General features: G+C 38.0%; 4 protein-coding genes across 8 annotated transcripts in view; 2 read left to right on the forward strand and 2 right to left on the reverse strand.

Moving 5' to 3' along the window:
- Window positions 1-17,308, reverse strand: HELQ (helicase, POLQ like). Of its 2 annotated transcripts, none has more exons than XM_072861259.1 (18): window positions 16,215-17,305; window positions 15,041-15,779; window positions 14,515-14,693; window positions 13,764-13,964; window positions 12,627-12,699; window positions 12,049-12,146; window positions 11,357-11,455; window positions 10,487-10,632; window positions 9,337-9,576; window positions 8,305-8,446; window positions 7,904-8,008; window positions 7,143-7,362; window positions 6,178-6,335; window positions 5,158-5,256; window positions 4,698-4,871; window positions 3,944-4,057; window positions 1,622-1,756; window positions 1-188 (listed from the first exon to the last, which is right to left on the reverse strand). In XM_072861259.1, the coding sequence occupies exons 1-18, from the start codon at window positions 16,365-16,367 to the stop codon at window positions 102-104; spliced, it is 3,162 nt and encodes a 1,053-aa protein (XP_072717360.1). In that variant the 5' UTR covers window positions 16,368-17,305; the 3' UTR covers window positions 1-101. The 2 variants fall into 2 exon arrangements, with proteins under 2 accessions (XP_072717360.1, XP_072717359.1); XM_072861258.1 differs by lacking the exon at window positions 1-188 and adding an exon at window positions 211-915 and having other exon boundaries at window positions 16,215-17,308.
- Window positions 16,723-19,165, forward strand: MRPS18C (mitochondrial ribosomal protein S18C). The gene is made up of 6 exons (XM_072861265.1): window positions 16,723-16,817; window positions 16,947-17,008; window positions 18,007-18,090; window positions 18,537-18,594; window positions 18,916-18,975; window positions 19,058-19,165. Exons 1-6 carry the CDS (start codon window positions 16,766-16,768, stop codon window positions 19,132-19,134), a joined length of 393 nt encoding a protein of 130 aa, XP_072717366.1. The 5' UTR covers window positions 16,723-16,765; the 3' UTR covers window positions 19,135-19,165.
- ABRAXAS1 (abraxas 1, BRCA1 A complex subunit) lies at window positions 19,165-26,486 on the reverse strand. 4 transcript variants are annotated; one of them, XM_072861260.1, is made up of 9 exons: window positions 26,176-26,486; window positions 25,356-25,442; window positions 24,003-24,039; window positions 23,064-23,130; window positions 22,205-22,398; window positions 21,460-21,579; window positions 21,050-21,134; window positions 20,439-20,547; window positions 19,165-20,284 (listed from the first exon to the last, which is right to left on the reverse strand). In XM_072861260.1, the coding sequence occupies exons 1-9, from the start codon at window positions 26,348-26,350 to the stop codon at window positions 19,860-19,862; spliced, it is 1,299 nt and encodes a 432-aa protein (XP_072717361.1). In that variant the 5' UTR covers window positions 26,351-26,486; the 3' UTR covers window positions 19,165-19,859. The 4 variants fall into 4 exon arrangements, with proteins under 4 accessions (XP_072717361.1, XP_072717363.1, XP_072717364.1 ...); XM_072861262.1 differs by having other exon boundaries at window positions 25,356-25,446; window positions 26,176-26,429; XM_072861263.1 differs by lacking the exon at window positions 25,356-25,442.
- Window positions 26,487-26,618: 132 nt separating this feature from the next.
- LOC140652228 (glycerol-3-phosphate acyltransferase 3-like) overlaps window positions 26,619-27,689 on the forward strand; it is a 29,923-nt gene continuing 28,852 nt past the window's right edge. Inside the window, exons 1-2 of the mRNA XM_072862705.1 lie at window positions 26,619-26,745; window positions 27,315-27,494. The gene's annotated coding sequence lies outside the window, so the exon portion shown is untranslated. The remainder of the gene's footprint in view (window positions 26,746-27,314; window positions 27,495-27,689) is intronic.

Here is a 27,689-nt window from a genome sequence, read left to right on the forward strand (position 1 = left end):
TATACAAAAGACATTAAATATTTATTATAATTACAGCAGCTTTACATAGGAAAGTTAAAAATTTAAAAATATCCCAATTTTTGGATTCATGATTTTTTTGGTCAGTAGATCCCTGGGATATCTGTAGGCACCTTTAAGAGTTCTTCAACTTCTTCTTGTAAAGCCTCAGCTTTTTCACTTAGCAGCATCTATAATGGAAAAAAAAACACCAGAAAACAAATACAAGCATTAGCTATAACTATTAGCTTAAAACACCAAAGCATTAGCTATAACTGTTAGCTTAAAACACTAATGCTTCTTTCCAAACTTGCATCTGGTCTGTAAAAAACTTCTGCTGCTACTCACAGGACTGCAGTACCTTTGCCTCAAAGGACTAACATTTTCAGAAGTACTACTACCAACTTTTTTTACTGTTTAGTGTATACCCATATGAAAAACACTAACACAAAAATTCATACAGCACACAGCTGGTTCTCAGTTCTGCCATCGCATAATACACAAAATTTAACAGAACATAAACAGTTTTGTCTAGAACTGTTAACAAGAGCATTTTAAACCCCAAACATTTATTTTCCATGTTGGAATAAATATTTGTAAGTTGTGTCTGCCAAGTTGCCAATTTCTTGCTTTATACAAAATTTCTTACTACAGCATTTTACATCAGACATATAGGACCCCCAATATTAGCAACTGTTTAATCTACTGCCCTGAACATGTTGGCAGTTGGAGTCCCCCAGTAGCATGTGTAGCATAACATATGCAAGCACTCTAACTTCCCAGTTAGAGAAAACTCCACCAGTTTACTACCTGAGCATGACGGTAAGCTAGATTGCTGGATTTGGCACTGATGTAGATGAGGAATCTGCATATATCCCTTTCTTTTGGCTCACATAGCAGCAAAAAGCAGTAAGGAGCCTACAACATTAAATGGCCGTGACCTTTTTTTAGGCGCATGAACCCCAAAGTTAGTACCTTTATTCTGTGAGAATATACAAACCAAGACTTTGTTATTGACTGCATCATTTTTACACCAACCACCCATTCGTTTATTCTAGGCATTCACTTTACCAAAAGCTTGCTATTTTAGCAGAATCAAACATGAAGCTGATGCCATTGCAACAGCAGATGATTAATGGAGATTGAGGAGATAAAATACTACGATTTGATAAACAAAATACTTCCTATATTTTTTGTTCAGGCACAACTCTAACTTTTCAGTTATGATGACTCAGCATGGAGATCAAGGTAGTCATTTAATCCCCACATTCCATCAGACAAGCTGTCAAACATTTTTGCCCTTTGCTTCCCCTCTGAAAAAGAGCACAACTTTCCACTATCCTGTATATAACAAATTGTTTTAAGAAAAGTTTAAGTTTGCCTATCATTCAGGAGCATAAAGGTCAGCAATTGCTCAATTCACTACTCTTAACCATCTTAGATAAATGATACTGTCAATAAAATATTTCAATATATTCTTAATACAGATCAGTATTTGGATCACAAATAACCACCGATGCCTTTACTAGTCAACTGAATCCTTCACTTTCAATGTAATTCAAACATCCACTTTTGACATATTGAAGTTCTGAAGCAGGTTTTTATAACCTTGTTTCTAACTTACCTTTGCAGATGAAACAATTTGTTTGGCTTGACGCCGTGACAAGTGCTCAATCATCTTGACCAGAGTTTCTGGATTTGCATTAGCCAAGTGTGCTAAAGTTTTGTATCCTGCATTATAAAGCTGTTTTGCTCGCGCCTGCAAGTCCAAAATTGTATTAAATTATTAGAACAGGCAATAAGAATTACCATTAAGTGCCAATCTCTGCACCAACCTCAAACATTTCATCTTTGCCTATCAATCCAATTCTCTTTGATTTATGTTTCTAAGAACATGAATACTCACTGAGAATCTTTACTCCCCAAAAATACAGCTTTACCACTAAGATTTACCTCCCCATACAATCTTACCCAACTCTTTAGGAACCCATTTGTCATTATTTTCTCCAAGCCTAGATGATGCTGACTCTGCCATCCTCTAATGTTACCATGTTTTCTGCATTCACTGTCACTGACAGGAATGACTGTCTCATTCTTTGGAGGTGTCTAAGTAAAAGGAGGGCTGATTTTATCAATTTTTTTTTTCCCCACAGAATTTTCACAGAACAGAGCTTTCACGAAGTTCCAGAAAAGACTATACTTTCCTGTTTCAAGCTTATAAATTATTTTTCCTTTAGTATCACAGTATCTTTTTTATTTCTCTAGTTTTGTGCGAAGTCATGGCTGTAAGTTCACATATACAGGAGAGATACACATCACAGGAGAGATTCTCTGGAATTTGATTATCACCAGTGCAAGGGGGTGTGCATTATCTACTTCTCTTAACTTGGTTTGATCCTGTTGCTATGTAAGGTAGCCTAGCAGCATCTGCTTAACAGAGGGTCTCTGGGCAAACATTTCTTTTGCAAAACAAATACTGCTAGAACTTTACAAAGGTTAAATTAAAATGCATTTCTACACTAGTAGTGGAGTAATTCAGTATACCCAAGGCTTTACTATCCTGAGTTATGAAATAATATCCATTTGTCAAACAAGTGTTACACCTCTAAACATTTGGTCAATTACCTTTTGTTTTTTTCCCCCTTGCCTCTTTTAAAGACAACACGGAATAGAAAGACATTTATTTGATGGCATATATGGTTTTTTTATTATCCAACAGGTAACAGCTTACAATATATTAACTTCCACCATGGTAAGTGAGGACTATGCATATTCATTGATGTGAAGAAGGTGTCATTCATTTCACCAAAAATAACCACTAATTACCAGCGAATATTTTCTGTACTCTATTTGGCTTTTATATGCACAGTATGACCGATGACACAGAATCTTTCCCCACTAATGACTTAAATCTCATGAAAAGGTTTTAGATTGCTCTTTGAAAACTGTGCAAGTATGCAGAAAATAATTTTCTCTTTCACTACAGTAACCTTAAGATTGATTTTATAATTTCCTCCACCGAAATCCAAGCAAATCATGTCTGTTCGAGATGACAGTCTACCTGCTACAAATATCAGCTGTCAGTATAGTTTTAACTCCAGTGCAGAAGTACCTTGGTTATAGCAATAATTTTGAAGAGTCATCTTTAAAACACAACTTCAGCAGAATCATGCTGTCCAGGCTGTTTTTGCCCTTACACAGAAATGCTCCCATATGGAGTGAGCCATGAAAAAAAGACTACTTACCTTTTGCATCCAATTCAGAAAATTTGATAAATACAAAAAAACATTAGGCTCTAAGTCTTCATCATTGTTTAGCTTCTCAGAATAAAACCTTACTGCCACTAAATTCAATGGTTTGCTGACAAACTGATTCTACAATAGGCTGGACAGGGAAGTTAGATCATTTTGCAAAGAGGTCCAGTGATTACTTATAACCTTGCACTAAAGCCCAAAAAGATTTTCTACTTTACTAGGAGTCTTCGATTCAGAGGCTGGTTAAGTTTCTTATTTAAAATACATGCAGCACTGCAAGTGATTGTAAAAGCCCAAGTTCCCAATAGGACTTCACATATTTCTGTGAGGATCTTCGAACGTAACTAAATATGTAAATTCTTATTTCTCTTTACTCTCATGAACTGAAGAATACTTACCACAAAAACCTGGACTCTGTTTTCCAACTGAGTATACAGCTAAATTATTGTCCAAATACAGCATTTTCACTGTTGCTGCGGTAGCAGCCAGAAGAAAAACATTATTGGCTCCAGCTCACATTTCCTCAACCGACCACTTTTTCTCCAACCTCCAAGACTGTTGTGGGATATCTGCACTATGCCAAATTCTCAATAAAAAACTAGCTTGGTCTTCCAGATATACTTGAAAGGCATAGTAACATTTAGCATACAAGTTTACATTAAAAAAAATCTCAGAAAGCCAAGTTTACTAACCTCTAGAACCCCTGCTACCTCCATCAGAGGGATGAGTTCTGTCCTAACACAGTATGTCAACTGCTTGGTAAGTTCTGTCAGCAAGGCTTTATAAACCCAGAATTCTTCCAATTCCTGCAGAGACAAAGATCACTAAAAATCAGACCCTAAGTTCTGTATTTGGTGGGTATGACTGATAAGAGCTCTGCTATGGCAACAAGCATATATTTGGCTTTTAGACAGGGAAGCACTATTATTTCTAGTTATCCTTTCAGCTAGTTGCAGAGTTGTATTCAGCACTCTTCAGCTGAACATCACAAAGTTGGGGCATTTCTGAGGGATAAGCAATGCATTATTTCAATAGAGGAAAAAAACAAGAGAACAAGCCAAGTTGCCTGTTTTCCTGAGACCAGATGCCCTTTTCCCAGACCAGATGCCCAGATTCCACAACCAGATGCCCTTATTTCCCAGAGAAAGGTAAAATTGTCAATTATCTCACCAACAGTGCTGACACTGATCAATGCCCTGTACAGTTTGTATATTTTTGCATTCTCAGTGCATAAAGCTTACTTTTAATATAAGAACTATCACTGTACAAGCATGCTTTTCTGAACAGGAAAAACAATTTTGAACAGGAAAGGTGAAAAAACAGTTTTGCACAGGAAAGGTGAAATAGAACTGAACACAGGTGTTGTAGCATAAGAAAACATTGCAAAAACAAAGATTTTGCAAAACCAATCCCAAAGAATTTATTGTAATTCATTTAACACACTACCTCACAGAAATGTAGAACACAGGAGGCAAATGAGGCAGCAGAATTAAGGAGATTTTGCACGTATCCTCGGGACATATTAAATTTCTCTGAAACGTTCCATATATTGGTCTCTTTCAGTAAGGCATAAAGGACAAACGACAGGTAGAGCCTGTTTACCACAGCACTGTCTACATTCTAGGAATAAAGCAAGTTAGAATTCAGAGCCAATATCACATTCAAGATATTCTGTTAGTGCTACAAGGAAATTATTTTCATTTCTACTCCTTCACATCTCTAAAACATGTCTATATTATACCCAAAGACATTAAACAACATTAAGAAAAACAACCAATGAAGTTAAAAGAACCTTAATAAGTAGAACAGTAATAAAGAACATGAGCAGAAAAATAATCTACAATTTGTAAATAATCAAATGAAATTACTAAACTGTCATCTTAGGTATGAAAAATCTCCAGCCTACCTTTCTGATGGCTTGACCAGAAGCCTTTTTTGTAATAAAGCTTTCAGGTACTCCCACAATATCCGCTACTTTTTGCTCTGCTGCACTTAGCTGGTTGAACTAAAATAAGATTTTATAAAGAATTTTCAGATATTTAATTCTCTTAATATTATAGAAAACACAAGTCTATTAGTCAAAGTGAAATAATGTTTTTCAATATCTCTATATAGCACTTAGTCACTAGACTAGTACTATAGTCACTAGACAGTCAGATCTGCAGCTTCTTTGCCTACTTGTTTGAATTATCTGTAACTGTCCACCTCTGAATGCCACATTTTAACAAAATTAAATAGATTTTAGTGCTACCCCTAGTATACATCACTTTACAGAAAAGGGAGTAGTTGAATTATGAGTGGATCTTACAGAGTGTGCAAGACTAGGATAAGGGCTGTGCTGCTAAGGCTGACATAAGCATAGTAGTCTGTAGGAAGGTATTGGTCACAGTGTAATAGTTGCAATCATGACTGGAATTAAGCATTAGACTTGGATATCAAACAAAGATTAAGACTTAACATTCTCTACTGGATTTTGATCCCTAAACTACAGATTAAATGAGTGAGCACCAGAAGGTAAATACAGCTCTTGATTAATTCAAGAGTGGTTTTCTTGCAAGACTAGAATGATGTGGTTACATATAACTAGTTTACAGGAAAGTCTTGTTTAAGATTAACCAGACTCTGGTGATGACAAGGCTAGCACCAAGGTTAGAGTCAGGATTTGGAGTAATGACAACTCAAGAGATGTGTTTCATGCCACCATTTCCCCCAAACGGGGTCAAATATTATAGATGCAAAAGAGAACTTAGGTTTTTATGCAATACAGGAAAGCACTTCTGCTCTGTGACTGAAAATAAAATAGCATCTTAACTTTTCATCAGATCGTTACTCTATTATCTGCATTTCCTATGTGTATAAACTTACTTAAGATTTAATAAGCAGGATTACTATATGCCCCAATGCATGTTTGCTAGTAAAGTCTCACCTGTCTCAAGTATATCATCCAATCTGGGCTACAGTTAGAAGTCATATCATATGGAGTTGCCAGATACAGAAGATGAAGATTGCTCTCAAGAATCAGCCCTTCCAAACCTTTCTTCAGTTCTCTGTAAAGAAGATTGCAGTATGCCAAGTCTATAGACCCTATAATAAGCACACAATGTATTGCAATTTTAAACAGGCATACAGAGTTAAGTGTAACAGATTTTAACAGAGTCAGTATTTCCTTTATCTTTCACAAAAAGATATGCCATCTGAATTGAAGAGAAATAACTAACCTGAATAATTGCTCTAACCTAACATCAGCAGTGAAATGGAACTGAGGAAAGGCAGTCGCCTATATCCACATATGTCCATTCTGTGTGTGGTTTTGCAGTGTTTGTGAATTGCCTTGGCTTTAATGAAATCCTGGAACAATCTTGTAGACTGAAGGAATCTTTCAGAGATTCATCCTATTCCAATTGTGTTCCATACCCCTTATCTTTACGCTATAACAGGAAAACAGAACTTCCTGATATACTCTCTTCTTTATTACAGTTGGTGTACATGTCATATGCTTCCTTTCCCTCTTAAGCTTCCCTCTAGGTCAAGAAATCCCCCTGTTCACAATACCTGTTCATAACAATGAATTATAAAACAGGGGCGTGAGCCATTTTGATTACAATCACTAAATCAAATCTTTAAATCATTTTTTTGGGGGTACAGTTCTGGTTTTACTCCCATTGTGACCAATGTTATTACACTTCATTCCCATCATGTTCAATCATGCACTGCTTGTTCATTCCCATTTTCAGTCCAGTACATCATTTAGTAATCAAAACTGTCTCTCTACAACTTATTTTTCATTACAGTTTCAGACTGAAAATGAGAAAACATATTGAATTGAGATAAGGCTGAGATGAAAGGGTTTGTTGAAATAAAGATTATAATAAGAATTTAAAAAAGCCTTACCTTTATATGTAGCTTTACCCAATGGCGTGATTGTTAGTGTAGATTTGGAATTGTGGTCCTTCTCAGATATTCTTCCTTTTAGGAGTCCTTTTTCTATTAGATTTTCTAGCCCATCTTTAATTATCTCCGAGAGGCTCTTCTCTTTAGACAGCAGCTGCTGCTGAACACCCAGCAATGTATTGCACATAAAATTGTTGACTTCCTCATGGGTAACTGCTATCTGCATCAGTTTTGCAAGTGATTAGCATGTTTAAAGGTGTCATTTCACATAACACATTTCATAAGCTATATGAAAAAATGTACTGAGTAGAGAAGCAGTTTGATACCCTGTTAATGTGTTTCTACAGAAATACATAACAACAAATAGAATGATAGACAGTCTATGATGGATCTGATGGGAGTGCTCTCCATCTGTTCTATTATTCTAGCTACTGCATCATGTTAATTTGTTTCCACCGTTTCAATTTGTATTTTTAATCCAGTATCAGAAATTGAAATATTATTAATACTGTAATGTATCATAAGGTAGATATAATTTTGACTTTTACACATAAGGAAATTGTCATGTTACATGATTACTTGATAACTGAGTTAAATGAAAAGACTAATCAAATCTTTGTCCTTCTTATCTGATTAGAAGCTGTTCTGAACTTGTAAGCCAATCTGTTTAAAAAGTCTTTTTTTTCTATAGAATTAAGAGATAAGATTTTCTTTGCATTCCCAAGCACTTAAGTTACTCACAGAGAAGAGTTAACCGATACCTTCAGTCCAACCAAAGATAACAACAGGCTCTGCATTCCCTTGGTCAACTCCAGCAGAAGATTGCTGTAACAATTCTCCAAAGGACTGTTAACTAAATCCTGAACCTAGAAAGAACAAGAAATATACTAGTACAGGGAAAATACTTATGCATTAGTTTTACACTTTAAAAAGTACTGATACACATGATTCAGCTTAAAGAAAATAACTGTAGACATCTAAAGTTTACAGTTCACATCTGAAAACAAACCACATAAAGGTAGTTTATAGGTATTATTACATAAGTCAAATACTTGCAATGTTAAGAAGTTAACAAAAATTAAGCTAGGCAGCTCAGCTCCTCCTGTTTATCCCACCAGCTTAATCCAATAATTTAAATTACCAGCAGCTTTATAAAAATTACCAAGTGTTTGTCTTTTTCTTGCACTATGAGAATACTTTCTCCGGCACTGTCAATACCAGCTCGACCAGCTCTGCCAATCATCTGTTTATACTGGTTCTTCTTCAGGAAGTCATTAGCAACATAAGGAGCTCTGAGAATAACCCTGTAAATAAGTCTTTAGTAAGTTATGTTTTATATTAAAATTACTAAAGCAGCAATAAAATTTTACAAATGTATTCTTTATATATGCCCCTTGCTTAGTAACTAATAAAAATCAAATGTCTTTGTTTAAACAGATGTGTAAATCAACCAGGAAAACATTTAACAATTTAAGATTTATTGAATTATAAGCCATGTTTATTATGTTTTGCAGAACCTTTGGAACTAGTTTTTACATCTACTCAAAGGCCTGAGTTTAAGAGTGAAAATCACTGAGATACAAAATAAACCCTACTAAAAACATACACAACACTCATCATACATCAGTTATGCTAGAAAGACACCATCTGTATGAATTTTTTCCTCCCCTCAGATACGTTATTCCAACATACATGCACACAAAACTGGATTCTTAGCAAACAGGCTTTGGTCATACAGAGTATGGCAGCCATATCATCCGCACTTGTGCAAGAAGAGATAACGCATTTTTGTGTTAAAACATATTCAAACTATATCTCCTCAGAAAAGATTTATTTTACAATTTAAACACTGTTCTTAGGACAATATCTAAAGAAACCACCATGAATTCCCTTATTCTTCTGGATAACATTACTAAAATACTGAAGCATTTCCTCAATTTATTAAAATTTCCTTAATCCATTTAGATAAGTGCTCTTCAGCTATGCATTCTGAGGGACTTGCTACTGATTCACATTTCCTACGTAAAAACTTTGCAGTCTTGTGTTCCAAGTTCAACACAAAATCCCTTATGCTTCCAATTTGCTAGTAAAAGCAGAAACATACTTTAAATAGCACCATATTTCCAACTTATTAAAGCAATTTTTTTACAAAGCAAAAATCAAGGCAACAATGAAATACGTTTCAGTTACTAACCTTCTAGCTGGCAGGTTGACTCCAGCAGCTAAAGTAGCTGTGCAAGCAAGTAGACACAGGACACCTGTAGAATATGCTTCCTCTATACTTTTTCTTTCATCGTTTGTAAGGCCACTATGGTGATAGGCAATCCCAAAAGGGATTGTTTGCTTCAGAACAGGACAGACACTTCCATTTCCAATATTCTTTAGGTTCTTGATGAGATCTTGTTTCTCTTTCTCCCTGTGAGCTCTAAATTCTCTTGGAGGAGGAAAAGCATTTCTTTAGACTTCGATCAATCATTAACTACTTAAAACAAACAAACAAAACAAGAGACATGCTTACTGTCTATTTCTGTTCATTATCCATTCCTCTAACATCTAGGTTGGAGAAACAGTTATTTCCAGTAACTTTAAAATAGCAATACACAGGAGACTGATTAAGTTGCAATAGAACTCTTTTCTTGTTTGTATGCACACGTACAGAAGAGATCAAATACCGACTGGTTGTGGGTATCGAGTGCACTGAAGAAAGGAAATAGGGCCACTATCAGCTTGTAGTGAAGATTATAGGTACATCAAAAGTGGTTTCAATTTTGATACCAAGGGAGGATTTTTGCTTATTTTAATATAATTTCTTCCTACATAAAATTTAACTTTGCTAGACCATTATGAGTTGATCAAATCACATTTAAATGAAACCAAACATAAGTCTTACTTTCTTTATTAACAAAGCTTGGTTTAGATTTTACAACTTACACTCACAAAGTAGGTATGGAACACAGATACTCAGTCAGCTAGTAACATACATGACCAAATACCAGTCTATAGAGAAAATGTTTTGTTTTCTAAGCTTGCAGAGACCAGTGCCAAAGGGACACAAGGTTAGATAAATTTAGTATGCTTTTCCTTTTTTCTTTATTATTTGTCCTCTAATAACCGTTTTTTCAACTAGTTTGTTTAAAAAAATAAAATTTTTTTTTGGTAAAACATTTGTTGAGCCTTGAGCAGCTTGCTATTATTTATGCAGTTAGCAACTTTACATGATTCCATATTCAAAGTATTTACTTCCGATCACTGGGGAAAGTGACTTGCAAACTCGTGAAGATAAATCTTAAATTCTGACCAATTATTCCACATACAATTAAAAAAAAATAAGGAAAGAGTCTTACTTCTTGAGGTACTTGCACACCATTGAAGCCACATTTTCACAGTTCTTTTTAGTGGGACAAAAGATTAGGCAGGAATATTTAGGAATAACTTCAGTAACCAGTGCAATGATGTGGTCAGGATCTGCTTTCTCCAGATTACTAGAATACTATCATAAACACAGATTGACAAACATTTGAACTTAGAAATTAAGTCATAAACTAAGTATTCAATACTTGTTCTCAACCTTTGCTAGAACACTCCCATTTGCTTTAACATGACATAATTGCAAGAAGTTGTAGGATAAGCTTTTCTCCCAATCCTCATTTGAAAAGAGTTTATTAACACATCTAGCTTGAACTGAGGGATACATGGATGTAAGGATCGAATGCTTTGCTTTTTCCCCTTAATACTTCAATTTCCTTTTAGTGACACCATAGTGATATTAGTTGTGCTACTGGCAGTCTACCATAACACACATTTTTCTTTTTAAAGGTTGAAATGAATCCCTACAAGGCAGTAATAAGCTGACAAAACCCAAAAAAGATGTCTTCTTTCAGTATCATCTAAGAGTGATCAACTGTTGAGAAAATCTACCCAAAACCATAAAGCAGTGGGTATCTCGAATACTCAAACCCATTGCTCTTCACATGTCAAAATACTGAAGAAACCTCTACCTTAAAGAGTGGTAAAGAAGTGAAAATCAAGTTAAGCATTCAGTATTTTAAAGCCCTTTTTCCTCCCCAAAGGCTACCATTTCCTTTCTCATAGGTATTACAAATGAACTATCATGTTTAAGTAATTTATTTGGTAAAAGCTCTGTAAACAAATCAGTGTAAAATAATACATTTCATAACTATAGTTTAAAGAAACTATAAGCACTTTGGTTTTACCTTGAAATTAAGGAGACGTGAAAAAGTAAAGCCATTTTGTGTTTTGCTGTCAACTGTGTAAATGGTGTCTCGTATCTTTACGTATTCCTTTAATTCTACCTAGGGACATATAAGCCATAAACAGAAACTTTAGTTAAATTACCAAGTCCTCTCTAAAGATTAAGCTATTACTGATGTATGGCTAATGTTTTTTTCCAAGCATCACATTTCATATACATACACACTTGCGTGCACACAAGCACACACTCCGCCCCATCAAGAATTTTTTTAAAAAGTTAATTGTTTTATTTGCCTTGAGAAAGTGTCTAATTATAATGAAGAATATGACAAATGTTGTATGCCATTAATTATTCATAAACCATTGTCATGACAACATTCAAGCATCAGTAGTACAGATTCTAGTTATATCAAATGAACTGTAATGATTTATCACAGTAGCTGTAATTTAGAAATTGGTTTAGTTAAAATGACACAAATAGCTTAACACAACAATATAAAGGTACTTGCATTTGTGCATTTACAAGTGCATAGTGCTATTTATTGTATTGGTACAATTGCAAGCAGTAGCAGGCATTATATTACATTACACTGCGAAATTAAACACAAAAGCTGTAATACAATCCTAAACAGATTTGCTATAATTTTAAAGCCAAGTATCTTCTTTACTAGTTTACGGTATCTTGTATACCGACCGGTCTAAAATTATTAGTATAGTACTCTGCTTGCAGGAACTTCTGCAGGTCTCCAACATTATTTAAAGTTGCACTCATTCCAATGATTTGTGTGTTTTCTGTAAAACAGAAGTTGAGATGAATTTATTGCTGTGTTCACTGTTTTTAACACTTCTGCTCAGTATTTAATTCATAAGCCTGCTTCTTCATTGTTAGTCTTTTTAAAGGCCAAAGTAGCAGGTTTGAAGGAGTATATAGCTAAGAAATATTACTTGAGATGTAAGCATAAAAAAAGGAATCCTTCTCTAAAGAAGCATTTAATTGGAATGGCTAGGGGGCTCCTATGAAGAAATGGAAGACATCTGACAATACTAAGGATTTCTCAGAGAAGAAGTATCAAAAAAGCTTCAAAAACACCCAGCCCATCATTACAGGGTCAACTAACACTTCAGTGAGTAAACACTGTTACTGCATGGAGTCATGCCATGTTTTTCAAAAGCAGCCAGAACACCACAAATCCAGAAACCAGAAGTATGACTTCTCTCTAGAGATGCGATCACTACAATGTTTTAATAACATTAACTGCAGCCATGACTTACTACTAGTGTAAAGAATTTTCGCAAGAGTAATTTCCAGCGTTGCTCCACGAGCTCCCTCACCAAGCATATGCAACTGTGCACAGAAAGGAAAAAGAAAATGCAAGAATATTACTGAGTTAAGAGTACTCTACAAAAAACCCCAAGTTATGTACTCCTATACAAATATTACAGGAATGTCTTTGTTGGACTTCCTCATGATATCCCTCTGGTAAATTTTGACTGCTAAGCTCCTTCCAGAAGTATAGCCTTACTGAAACAACATTTAAGAATCACAGAAAAACAGACCCAAGAGCAAACACAGATAAAAAGATTTAACTTCCATTTAACTAGACCATAACCAACACAAACAGTTAACTCCTGACAGTAAACAGTCAGTGTGGAGATCTTTGTATTCACCAGCCTAAAGCAATTTTAAACAGTGTTTTAAGCAACACTTACAGTGGAAGTTAATATAAAAAATTTTCTAGCAGCCAGCTACTTCCAGAAAAAGTAGAAGTTAATTCTTAAGCTGCCTTCTGTTTAGAAGGTACTGTGTTAAAGTAAGGTGAGTCAGCCTGAAGCATTCTATGAATTAAACATCCCTATTAGATGTTATACATGTGATTCAAACCCCACAATCAACCCTTAGTAGCACAACTCAGCCACACCACTAAAAAGCAGAATAAGGGGCAATTCTCAGTCAAACATTACTTGATTTATTTTTTTTTTAACATTTCATTTAGTCATTATTAATACCAGACACAAAGTCTCATGGTTTCATACTTAGGAGTTCAGTTCCAGGATTCATAAAATACATTCCATATGATTAAAGTGATTTATGTTTTTTCTAATCCATTAGAGATGTCTAATTGACAAGTAGTTACTAAGTAATTCACCATCAATCACTAACACAGTAGATACCTCAATATAGAATCAATTGTCCTGATATAGCAACAGATGCCTCAGTTAAAGAAAAATAACTTTCAATATTACAGAATTATGTACCAATGCAGAAAAAAACTTAGTTAAGTAATAATAATTTCATGATAAACACTCAAAGCAAAACCAAGTAATCAAAAAACTGCTCTTAGCTAATAATTGCATATTATAAATATAAAAAAATGCATATTACAAATCTGAGTAAATCTTGTAGCATACCTCATCTACTACAACCAGACCGAGGTCATCAATTCTTTCTGTTTCAATTAAGGAATTCACTAGAGCATGTCCTTTTTCTATAGTAGCAATATAAAGAGACTTTTTAATTCTTCTCTTGACTGGTGGAAATCTTCCTTTACTTCCTGCATATTCTTCAACCAAGAAACCCAATTCTATCCCAAAACTTGATAAACCCCTAACCTGTAAAAAAAAAGATCAATTAGAAAACAAACTCATGCTCATTTTGGATTTCAGAGCTGCCTCAAGAACTCAACATGCATATAACCAACCCACACCACAATCAACTGTTTGAATCGGTGAAAACATATTAGCTGTAACTACCTTTTCCAATTGCAAAGCTGAAGTGTTTACAAATATTATCAAGCTTGGGTTACATCTGTTCTCTAAAATTAACTTTTCCTTTATATAAAAAAAATATTAGTTTTTATTTCAAGACCATTTATTTAGCAAGTTGAGCAGTACAACTCTAAGACTGCAAAACTATACATAACATTGCAAAAAGCTATTATTTCAAAATTCAGCACACTTTAACTCAGCATCTTCACCTCTAATTTAAGTCTGTTTTATCACAAAATTACTGACCCTTAGAGCAGCATTTAGGAGAGAAGTCACTCACTTCCCACCACATATTTATAAAAATCATGGAATTTGCTAAAATTAGTGTTAAAACCAGACAAGTAACAAGGCATAACAGAAAAGATAAGCAGTGTCAGAAACACTGTAGCCAGACCTTTTCTTGGACAATAGCAACATATGGCAGGATCATCAGAACATCCTTCTGCCTGCAGAGTAATTCTTGGAGAATTATTATTTCAGCTACAAGTGTTTTTCCACCACTGGTTGGCAGTGAGTATATTAAATTCTTTCTTTGCTGTAGAGATTCTAACATTAAGCAATCATGCTGCCATTCTGCAAAATTAAAAAAGAATTATTAGCAACCCCCAGGGACATGTTAATCAATATCAAAATGCCTATGTTTCATATAGAATACCTTAAACCTAGTGTTTGAGAGTTTTTCTCCAATAAACATCTAAAAGCTTTCAGTGATCAAGCCTTCCAAAGTATTCTATAAGCCATATTAACCTTTCCCACCCATCTAAAAAAACAAATTAACCACTTAATAAAACAAACCCACCACTTTCCAATGTGGTTTACATTAAATATTACCTTAACTTAAATATTTTTACAGTGTAATGGGTAAAACGGGCAACACTTCACTCGAAATTTTTTTTTCAACAAACTATTAGTTACATTACCATAAAGCATTTCAATCCCTCGAAATTGTCTGAACAGATCTTTAACTTTGCTAGGTAATCCATAAAAAGGGCCTATATCAACAGAAGAAGATTCAATAGTTTTCCTAGCAACACAAATCTCTTCAGATAAAACAGCTTCTTTAAGCTGCTTGGTCTTAGAGACCTGCAGAGTCTGGGCTTTGGCATTTCCAGTCATAGCGCTTTTCAGGTGATCTTTAAGACTCTCAGTTTTAAATAAATCACACTCAGAGTCTGAGGAAAAGTCAGTAGGTCTGTTCCTGTGTTCAGCACCAGGACAAAAAGATGATGGACTCCTGATTTTGTCCAAGGAAGAATTCACACATTTATTCCTCCTTTCTGAGACTGCAGATATTCTAGAACCAGAAGAAAGTTCATCCATTTTCTCAAAATACAAAAGTTGTGATGATGGCAAGTCATCTAAAATAGATTCAGTTGGTTCTCGATTGCTATCCACTGGGTCACTTTCATTCATTTGGAAAGCATCCTCTTTGTCAGCTTTAAGGACAACCATATTTTCTGAAGTAGAAAAGCTATCTTGTTTTTTCTGGTGAATTTCTGACTGAAGATTCCCAAGTATGATTTCTCCAGCTGCTTTAATATCCATATTTTTATCTAGCAGGTATTTGTGCTCTATATCATCAACTTGAGCTAGCAAAGAATCATTTCCATAAAAGCTGTCATAGTCGCCAAACATATCTTCTTCACTATCATTACTACACTGTAAAAACATAACAATGAGTATTAATACTGCACAGTAACACCAAAGAAGGCAGCATAACTTGTACAGCACATATCAGATGCAAGTCATTTAAGTCTTTCCCAACTTAATAAGAAAGTTAAATGTTTTTTCTGATGTTTGTAAGGAAAACCTAGCTTGGCTTCTAAAGGAATGCATGCTTTAACTCAGTGAAACTTAACCTACAAGTAGACATGATGCCTGTATAGCTACTTGGTAGCGATGATTTTTTTTTAAGCTTATGAATTTTTTTAAAGTTAAAGCCAAAACGCATCCCCTCTCATACAAAGCAAGGCCCGATCAACGCGACGATCAACGTCACGCAGGCTCGGTCTGGGCCAAGCCACCCTCCCAGACGGAGTCCCCCCGCCTCGATACCCAGCCCAGGAGCCTGCCCGCACCCCGCCATCCCCGTACCGGCGTCTCTGCCGGGGGCCCCTCGCCACCGGAGCTCGGTCTCTTGCGAGCCACCGGCGAGTGGACGGCGCTAGGCTGCACCGGGGCCCGGCTCCGCTTGCAGACTGAGCCGGGGTGGCGTTTCCTCCGCACTGTGAGACTGGTCTCAGCCATCGCCGTCGCCTCGTGGGGTGGGGGGGGTATCAGCCTCCGTCCTGACACCGGGGCTGCGAGGAAGCGGTGCGGAGGTCGTCACGGCCACGGCAGAGCACGGCGATGGACAGCCGAACCGCCGGAGGAAGATGGTACCGCCATAAGGAAAGCAGAGACCCACCAGCGGTGGGTTACCTCAGCCCAGCCCCAACCGCCACCAACATCACTTCCGTCAACGAGCTACTGAAATGGAGGGACCGTAACCAGGCAGCGGCCAATCGGCTGCCTCAAGTAGCGACCCTATTGGCCAGCGAACCGCATCTGTACAGGCGGTAGACTCGGCGAATCAGCTGCAGTCGAAGGCAGTGACGTAAGGCGGAAATGGCGTTGTTTGTGGGCGGTACGCTGTAGAGGGCAGTATGGCGGTGCAGACTGTGGCAGCACGGAGGCCCTGGCGGAGGCTGGTGCCCGGTGCGTTCCTCCTACCTTCTCGTTTCCCCCTTTCGCGGGAGGTGGCTGTGCCCGAGCGGCCGTGGGGTGTTCGTGTGGCCAGTCTCTCCTGCCGTGCCGCCGCTAATCCTGTCGCTCTTTCCCTTACAGCCGTGCTGTGGGAGCGGCCGCGCCGCCTGCAGCACGAGCGACAGCCCGGCTGGTCCGACCAGGTGAGGCTCCCCCTGCGCGCAGCCCGTGGTGAGCTCCGCGTGTCCTGCCTGCTCGCAGGCCGCTGTCGCCCTCGCTAGGAGGGACTCCGGTCAGGCAGCAGAGGTGTCCGGAAACGCTTTGCTTTGGTCTTTATGTAGTTGGGGCTCCTAAAAAAACTGAATTCAGCGACTTGGTGTGTTACAGAGCAGGAAGCCAGCGCTGAGGGAGGCCACCAGGTGTTGGAGTTACGGCACCATTGGTTTATAGTCCAGTATCTTAACTGTGGTCACTTAAACCAGCAGTCTCGGTAACTTGATTGTGGAGCAAAACGTTTGGCAGCACTGTTTTCCTGTACATAGCTGAGAAAAAGACTTAGAGAATGCGCTAGGTGTGGTGGTGATGTCGTAAACATGTGCTACCTGGCACCAGCAAAAACTTTAAAAAAATAGTTTCTCTGCCCAAAGTCTACCTGTGTCTGCAAAAATGAAATTTCCCCTTTCACTCATATCTTGCAAGGATTTGGTGCTGGCTGTGTTCGGAAGCCTAAGGAGCCTTTCAGGGCTTGGGAGATATTTGGGAATATCTCTGTTAAAGTGTGTGAGCAAACAGGAGCTACCTCAGGCCATTTGCTTTGAAATTATTTTCAAAAGTCTCTTCTGACTTATCAGACAGAACTACCTTATTACCAGCTTCTGTAGATATTGCCTTCTAAGTAAAGGGTGTAAGCACTATCTTATTGATTGCTTTAACTGACTTGTTACATTGTCATTATTACTGAGATATAAAAGGTTGTCATTATTACCAAGATATAAAAGGCTGTGTAGCTGTGAGAAGTCTTTTAGATTGCTAGGTACCAATCAGTCTGTTAGAGAAACAGAGAAAAAGTTATTGAAAAACCTCAATGACACACTAAATACCTCTTTTGGTTTCAAGGCGTGTTTTGCCCAAAGGATAAAAATAATGAACATTCCTTATTTTCTTGTGAAGCTTACAGATGTTAATAATTCTCTAATTTCAGCCCATACAAATGGAGAACCCCTATAAAGAACCTCCTAAAAAATGCATCTTATGTGGAATAAATGTGGACTACAAGAATGTGCAGGTGAGTTTGAAAATTCCTGTCCTTAGATGAAGGTAACTAATTTACTATTTTTAAATGTGTGTGTAGGAAGTCCACAAGAATAAAAAATGAAAAATTCATTCATATGTGTAGGGGTTTAAAACTTAAGAGTAAGAGTATGTGCAGATAAGGGTCAAATAATGTACTTGTGATAAGCTGTTCACTCTACTGTGTGCAGGTGTTACAACTTCGTTGTTTACCAAATGGAGTCCTCAGTTCTAATTCTGCTGTCATACAGCTTAAATGTTATGGCATATAAAATACTAACTCCAAGCTATACTTTTTCTCATCTCCAGGTAGAACTGAGTTTTGTAAAAAAAAAATAAAAAAAAACAGATCAAAAAATGAAAAATAGAATGCAAGTAGTAAAATAACCTAAAGCTCTCTAAAATTCTTAAACTAACTCTGGATTTCTTAATTTTAAATAGCTTCTTTCCCAGTTTGTTTCTCCGCATACTGGCTGCATTTATGGCAGGCATATAACAGGTATGTGAAGTATTAAATTAAATGATTTAATTTAAGTCCAAGTAATGGTGTATCAGCTATCTTTTCAAAAGTAACTACTGCCAACTCTTTGGCAAAAATACATTTTGTAATAGTATTCCTCTGACTTAGTAGCCTTCATCAAGGCATGAAAATATTTCTTAATTATATGTTTTTTGTATTTAACAGTATAAGCACACATGCATTTTTCTAGGAAGACTTAAACAAAGCTGGAGGGAATTGTCAGTAATATCACTTTCACCCTTTAAACTAATGATTTGGTTATTGTTGATTTAAGAGACTGAAAATGATTTCTCTCTTTAGGCTTGTGCAACAAGAAGCAGAAGGAAGTTACAAAAGCCATTAAAAGAGCTCATGTATTTGGTAAGTATGATTATGCTTTTTGAGTTTTGTAAGTCAAGCCTACTTTCCTATTAAAAACCCCCTCCATCTTATCTTTTTACAGGATTTATGCCAGTTATGTTTAAGAACCCATCATTTCTCACAGACCCCAAGATATGTAATGTCAAGTATCCAGAGTAATATACTATAAAGAAATAAACAGTAAACTACTTTTCATGTTTATATACTTGTTTACTGGAAATGTGGTTGGCTAGCATAAATGCATCACTGAAGGGTGGATGTCAGTTGCTTTTTTTTATGAAGTGTCAAGTCTCAAATTGTCTGAAGGAAGTATGAAAGATGAAGGCAATAGTAACTGTATGGACCACTTCCTCTGCTCACAGGTCTTGCTAAAAAGTTCAGGTGGCTGTTTTTCCCTTGCTGGATTGGAAGGGGGGAAAAATGAACAAGTAGTGGATAGCTAAGGATAAATTAAACTATTTAAATTGTAGCAATTTATGTAGACAGCTAATTCTGTTAAGCGTGTTACCTGTGTTCATTTGATGCTCCCTGCCTCAGCTTCTGCTGAGGGAAGGGTTGTACTGCTTCATCAGCAGCTTGAAGCTGTATTACTCTGAGGCAATATGTGACATGGTCATGTGACTGCTAACATCCTGCTAGCGTAGTCTTTAAACCCTGAGAGAGTGAATACAGATTTAACTCTGAAAGGCAAAATGAGGGAATGTCATCTGGACTTGTCTCTATGCCAAACAGGATTCATGCATTGGAAAAAAAAAAAACCCAAACCTGTACATCTTGCAAAAATGCACTGTTTTTTATCCCTGCAGTGCGATAAATTGGTATGTCACTTGAATATGCTGGCAGTAGCTTTTGGTGCAAAGTCATCTGGACAAATCATTAACAGATCAGAAAGTAGGAGAGTGTGGGTATTCATTTGTGTGTCTAATTTCTTCCAACACATCCTCATCTGTTTCAGTGCTACTGAGCATAAGCTTCCTTTCCTGGTCACTGTCCTCTTGGTCTTGAAGTAATTTTTGGTGAAGCTGCAGTGATCTGGATTTCTTGAATGACTTTGATCCTGTTGTGGTCCCTCTGACTTTACGCTTGGTTAGGTATCTTGTTTCAGCTTCAGTGAAGTCTCTTTCTTCTACCATGAGAGTCAGTTTGTCCATGACATTAATATTATGGTCAATGTTACAGCAGTTCTTGGATATCTGTCGGCCTTTGAAGGAAACAATACATGTCTGAAGTCCAGAATTGGGGAAAAATGTTTGCAGTGCCTGACAAAGGAGAACATTCTCCTTTGGCTCTCCTGGGTAGTCTCTGTCTTCTGGAAAAAAAAAAAAGCTAGCGTTGCAGTCCCTCTTGCACACTTCTACCACTATTGTTTTGGCTGCCTCAAGTTCAGAAGTGTTTTGTGCTTCTGCCAATTGAATCAACTTTGGAAGTCTTACTAAGACTGGTATTGCATTTATTTAACTTACCTGAACAACTTAGTTGTTTTTTCCTCTTTATTTCTTCTTTTAATTGGCTCACCTCTGCTAAGAGTTTCTCTACAGATCGTTCACTGGCTTCTACTGTAGAGCATATTTTCTGCAAGGAGAAGAGCATTTGATGGAATTAACAGTATTCACAGAAGCTGACTTTAACCTTGTTGCAAAATCCTTAAAGGTACTCATGATTTTAAAAGTTGGACACAAAATATTAAAAAGCTTAAGTAATAGGCTTGAAGTGGATTTTAGAGATGATAACTTAAACCTTGTGTTGAATGAGGTGCACGATGTTTTACTTGTTCCCATCTAAGCAAAGGAGCTCTGACAAACTACAGATAGTGCTCCAAAATAATCCTCTTGTGAGAATTCATCAGTGGACTTGAGGATTTGTCAGTGTACTTTTGATCAAATGGAAACTCAAGTCTTCAGCTTTGAGAACCTGGTGTACAGCTACTAATAGCAAATGGAACTCCGATCTTTCAATATGTGCTTCGAAGACACAGCTTTGTTTCTCATTTAGTGCAAGACCGGTATACCCTTTGCTTGACTTGGTTTTGTAGTACTGCTGAAAGTAACTGTATCAGCAGGTATGCCTGGCTTACCTTCAGTTCCTCCTGCAAGGTGGCATACATCTCATTTATCTTATGAACCTCTTGTAAGGATCCATCTTCATAAAAGAATTCTGACCTGTGGACCAAGAATATAATTGTATAATTGCAAATTAATGATCCCAGTGTTTACTTAGTAGGAGCTACAATGAATAAAGCAGCATTCTGAGCTTCAACACTAGGTGCCTATGTTGAGACAGACAGCTGCTCTCATGGCAAAATATGGGACTTAACTAATTCCCAAGTACCTTGGAAAGGTAAGTAATTGCAGGAAACAGGTCACAGAGTGAGCAGGGTATGGCTGTAGCATTTGCAAAAGCTTAAAATGATACTTTTACAGAAAGATAACTATGCTTAGCTTAACTGAAAGCTACACCTATCAGTAAATAGGGCATATATTGTACCTGTGTTGTCTTACTGCTCGCACAAAACCAGAAGATATGCAGGAACCAGACACTGTTCTATAACCTTGCTGTTCTGCCATACCCAAGTTGGTAACCACCAAAGGAACTTTCTGGAAAAGACTTAAAAAGCAGAAGTATGAGAACATGATTTATTAACATCCAAGGGCCTCTTTGATAGTTAAAGGTTCTTGACTGTTAAGGAGGTTTACAGTATAGTTAGTTCTTGCTAAATGTGTCACACCACACATAGATGACTACTTATGGCCAAAGGCAAACTGCCTCTAGTTTTTTTTTTTCCCCTGTTTCTGGGTATGAGTCACATAATAATGCAATACTTGCTTGTTAAGTCTAGCCTATGGGCAGCATGTCTCTGACGATAACTGAAAATTACCACCAACTTAAATATTTCAATATGTGAAGATGAACACCATGCGTAATTGAAGTCCTATACACAAAACCAAATTGATCAAGAACAGCTTATGTGCATAAATGAACTGACAGCATCTGCCTGTTGACACTGGCACTACAGACAGTTATAGACGCAAATCCCTGAACAGAACTCCAGGGTACGATTTCAACTGGGCTCTAGCAATATAAGGCATAATCTTATTTAATGGATAAGTTTCAAGGGTAAAATAAAGTGTTAACAATAATTCAGTTGCAACAAAGAAAAAAACCAAACTATTCCAAGTTATAGCACATGCTGTGCTACTGCTTTGTTAAAACTAGAGAACAAACCAATTACCCTTCTTGTGGCCGATGTAAGGCATGTTCCAGTCTGTAAGTAGAACAACTTTCTGTCATCACGCTAGAGGTTAATAAAAGGAATACAAGACCCTGATTGGATAGGTGTGACTGTAAATTCTTATGAAGAAGTCTTTCACGGAATGTCATGGTCTGGTCTGTGTTACGTCTGAATTTGTACCATCCTATTACACTCTGCAAGCAGAAGAAAATTCATTATTTCTCTTGAATCATGCTGTCCCTGTGTGTCATATTGAAGCAAGTTAGAGGATTCAGGACAAAGCTATGAATCTGAATTGCTTGGTAATACATATATATTCAAGCAGCTAGTTAAATTGAAACCCTTAAAGCATCTAAGCCTAATTCCAGTATGACAACTTCTTTCCTTCAAAAACCATGTGTTGAACTGGCCTGTTTTCTGAGCTTGTGAGCTCTGCAAACTTGGTTCTGCTATTTTGCTGTTTGTCTCTTTCCAGCTTTTACTTTCCCCTTGTGAAACTTTCTTCTGCGGAGAAGATGGTAAATTTTTTTTTTGTCAAGTGGCACTTAAACACTTAAGATCAGTTGAGGTCAGCTAACTCAAGCTAGAAATCAGTATTTGAACTGTTCACTTGAGAAATGAATAAGAAAAATTAAAGTTGTGACATAATGTATAGGCAAACTCTAGTAAAAAATAACCTAAACTGTTCTTTCAGGGGGAAAAAGACAATGCAGCTGTCTTGATGAGCAGCGCAAGGGACTACATATAAGATTTAAAAAAGAGGAGAGAGGAAAAAAAAGTTTGATACAAGAGGTATCCAGAACAGCCCCCAAAATCTGAGCAAGCTTCTTGGTATGGTTTAGGTTTGAAAATAAAATACCTTCTTACAGCCTGATAGTATTTTCTTCAGGGCAAGTTCATTCAGTTCTCCTGCAGAATTATAAAAGCTAGAAGAAAATTAGGACGATTAGAGGGGAAAAAAAAATGCTACTGTAGAAATAATTATTCCCTAGCAGTCTGGCAGTAATCTCACTTTAATAGCTTTTTTCCCCCAGTAAGCATAAAGATATGCTGACACAGCTTCTCTGCTAGGACAGTGCAGTTAATTTCATTACTCAAATAGCTATGTAGGTGGTCTTGTACAGCCCAGATGCTGTTCTGGCATCAGTGCTACTGGGATGCAAGTTAAAGGTAGCATCTGTGTTCTCTCAACTACAAAATAGTAAGATGCCTTCAATTTGATATGAAATGCCTTTCTAGTAACATCTGGGTTTACTAATTTTCAGAAAGATTTGAGAAGGAAATTGTGTTGTGATTCTCCCCTTATAGGGGTGCAAACCTGCACAGCTGTGTTCCCATCTATGATGCAACTCTAAATACTAGTCCTTGAAACTACTCCTGCCATGGGGCTAACAAGTGTTTCTTTTTCTGACCCACTTAGAAGCCTATGGCTGATGCTACCTTTTTATTTCTTTCTTTTTTTTTGAGGGTGAGGGGTTGGGATGTATACTTTTAGAAAGGCAATTTTTTTTTTAGTATGTTGACATTATTCTGTAGTTTATATGGTATCATAGCTCACCAGAAGGTGCAGTATGCCATATATCTATTTCTATATGCATAAACACCAAAAAAGGACATGAAGAACTAAAATAGGAATAACATAAGGCATTTTGCATCTGTAATTCCAAGGGGTTGATATGGCTACTGTAGTTACAGCCAGGTGATTTTTCTCAGTAATGCAATATAAGTTTAACTCTTGAGGAGTTCAAGTTAGGGTTAATTTTAACTTTTTTCATATCTGTTTACTTAAGATTCTTACCTGAACAACTGGTAGCATGGAATATGCTTCTGTATATCTGGAAAGAGAAGGTAATATTACTGTGGATTCATCAGTTCAAGATGTATATTCTTCTGTATGCTATGATCAGAATTAAACTGGTAGAAGAACCAAGAAAGAATTCTATGTAATACAATTTCTTAATCAAATGCATTAACATCTAATTAAATAAGGTTAAAAAAGGAAATAATTTTTTAAAATATTCTAATTCATTTTTCAAATGTAAAGGGAACCTCTTACATAAATTGTATTTGTATACATTATTCTATTTTGTCAAGTGAAAAATCAAATTGGGCACTTTATTTTTCCCTCCCTTCCATTGAGTACAGGAGTAGTATGTAATACAAAAGATTTCACTTGAGTTACTCTGCAGCAAGGCATGGATGCTGTTAGTAAGAAAGATGAGTCTGGAGAACAGAAACCCATAGGGTAGATGATGACAACTAGAAGACTAACAGAAAAAAAACAGTAGGTGAACTAAAAAAAAAAAAACCCCAAACTTTGGAGCAAGTAACTCTGCCTATGAGAATGTGATGTTGAGACTCTGGGTTACTTGATCAATGCCACCACAAAAAATTCCCCACAGTTTTGGTTTACCTGTGAGACTCAGCGGAGGAAAGTGTTACACCTTAATTGTGTCCTAGAGTAAAACTAGAAAATGGGATGCAATGTCTCCCTACCATATTTTCAGGAACATTGGAAAGAAGGCACATACTATATTACCTTGTTCTCTTTCTTTTTGTGTAACTGCATTTTAAAGGAATGGAGTTATATGTGTGTGAATGTGCACATATACATGTTTTTGTTAAGGGCGAATATGAAATGCACATCCACTGCAATCCCATGAAGACTATAAAGAAAAATACATCTGGCATCTGCTCAATGAAATACATAAATAGTTTGCAGCCTTCACACACAGTATTTCATAAGCTCCAAATTAGGTAATAGATGCTAACACATTACAGTTCAAATCACTGAAAAAGACCAAGTTTTTCCAGGGAACTGTAGTCCACGAGCGTTTGTGATGTGGCCAAGACAAAGGAGGAGTCTAAGCCCTACATTACCTTTAATGTGACAACATATTTGGCAAAGAGAAGCTATTCAAGGAATAATTTCTGTTAATTTATTATATTTTCTACAGTAAAATTGTAAATTTTTTTAGCAATTAAAATGTTACAAAAGAACCCTTCCATGTGTTTGTTTTATGGCAATGCGGACCTGAGGATCTAGCAGCCTTGATGTTGCTGTAAGGTGTTGACTGCCCTTGCTCAAAACTGTAAGCAGTCGTATATTGCCTGCAATCGAGCACAGTATTAAAAATGTGGACAGACTAACCAATTGTATAAATAACTTCAACATCATCCATTTGTGAGTCAGTAATGCTGTTCTTGGCTTCACCTTTCACATCTCCAAGGAGAAAACCTTCCTTTACAGGGGGGAGAGAAAAAAAAAGTTCACATTAACAGTAGCATTGAACAGGACTTTGTCTAATATTAACAGTGTAAATGCTGTCTTCAGGAGAAGAAAAAAGCTGTCAAAATGACCTGTTTTTTTTTTTTTTTAAACAGAATAGGTTCTTACTCATTTTTCAATACCTGCATGTATTTAAGAAAAAAAAAAGCTGGAATGTGTACTCAGCTGTTTTCCCTTCCTCATGTTTTTATTCACAAGTGAACAGTTTGTGGCTGTACAGGTGATACCCACCTCCAAGGCTTAGGACAGAAGGCCTGAGCAGCATTTATGTTAGTACTTGGCAGACACGGTGCTGCTGTTGCCACACCAGGCGTTTAGTGGCCCACGCCTGCTTGTTTTAAACGAAAAACCCACAATTTCCTGGCATTAGTAAGCACAGAAAGCAAACTCCATTGCAGCTGCGTGCCGCGGGGACGGAATACACTGCAAAACCGTGTTCCAGCACAGCAGGCAGTGAGGCCCTGGATGTCCGTGGGGCCCTCCCGGGCAGCGGGGTCCCGGCGGGCCTGCGGAGGGAGGCAGCGCGCCCTCCTGACGGGGACGGGGGAGGCCCGGCGGCGGGCTCCGCCATGGCGGCAGCGGGCTACCCGCGCAACCAACGGCTGCCGCTCCCCGCGCTCGCCGGCCCGCGATGTCCCCCCTCCGCCCTGCCCCTCCCGGCGGCGGGGCCCGCGGCACCCACCGTGTCCGAGTCGGTGCTGAGGTGCTGGAAGGCGAGGGCGCCGAAGACGAAGCCCGAGAGTAGGGCCGACGTGCTCTCGCCCTCCATGCCCCCAACAATGGCGGGCCGCGCCGCGGCGGCGGGAGCCCCCAGCGGCCACCGGCGGCAGGGCAGGGCCGGGCCCTGTCGGGCACATGCCGTCCCGTGAGGGAGCAGCGGGGCAGAGGAGGAGGTGTGGGTAGCCCGGGCAGCGGCCTGTCCCGGGCCGCTCCGGCGGCGGGGCGCGGGCTCTCCTCAGCGGCCTGCCCTCCCCGCGCTGCGTCAGCCCTCGCCTCCTCCGCTCCCACTTCAATCCTCCCTCGCTCTCCCGCCCTCTTCCCGCCTCCTGCCCGGCGAGGCTCGCTGCAAAACCAGCCCTTTTTGTTTGCCTTAAATGGTGTGATTCTTAAGTCCTGTTTTGTTTTTACCCTTAATGTGAAAAAATGCTCCGATTTAGGAATGCTGTTCATTCAGACCCCCGGCGTCTGAGGGGTGGCTTCTGGAGCGAAGGACTGCAGGTGCAGCAAGCAAGGGCTTGTTCCCAAGGGCAAGGTGAGGTGTCCTGGCCTCAGCGATGCCTGCCAGTCACCTGCAAGCTCCAGGACCTGACATAGCTCCAAGCTGAAAGTCAGGATCTGCGCTTATAGAAGCGCCTGATTGATCTGTACCAAGAGCTTTAGCAAAGCATCAAAACAGCATTTAAACCGAGCTACCTGGCCCACATAATCCAGCTGGGAGTGTGGGTGGTGTGAGCTGTATTCAAGTCTTCAGAGTGGGAGGATTGTGTCACGCCAGCCTGCAATATGAAAAGGCGAGGCACTAGCTGAGCTCCTGTCTATAACAAGGTTGTACCTTTTGAAACAGGACATGCAGCTGTGCATATGTCTGGAGGTGCACCGTACTGTTTAGGGTCATGGCAAGAATCTTCTGAGTTAATAACCTAATAAATTGTGATAAGGAAGTAATAAAATGATAATGCTAAACAATGATCTGACAGCAGTGAATTGTACCACTTCTTCCTAAGATATAGACTAAGTTTGCAGAATGTATGTTTTGTCTTTTTTCAGTAGTCACATTTTACTTCTTTTCAATATTTGTAGTAACATTTTTTCACATTCTAGCAGATGTTCCTGACCATATCAGCCAGAAGAAAGCTCTAGAAAAAAGTTTCAGGAAGGGAGGGTTAGAAGTGACAGTGTTCCTTGAAACATGATCAGAGATCCTGTCTAAAGGCTGCAGGAGTTTTTCCCCTTCACTTCAGGAGAGAAAATGGTTGATTTCATCCCTCACCAGGACTATAGGTAAGCATGTTCTTAGCCTTAGACATTCATTTCCTGACTTTTGAAATAGGGTATATGCTCCTGTGGTCTTTCAAGAGGTGTTTCCATGATTTTGGGGTCTCACGCATGTATTTTTAGGTTTCATATAAAATTAGCCTTTTTAGTGCAATTTCTTTTCCCTTAAAACTTGTTGGCAAGATTTAGAAAGAGAATGGT

This window comes from Ciconia boyciana, chromosome 5, assembly GCF_034638445.1.
Source record: "Ciconia boyciana chromosome 5, ASM3463844v1, whole genome shotgun sequence".
Taxonomy (NCBI): domain Eukaryota; kingdom Metazoa; phylum Chordata; class Aves; order Ciconiiformes; family Ciconiidae; genus Ciconia; species Ciconia boyciana.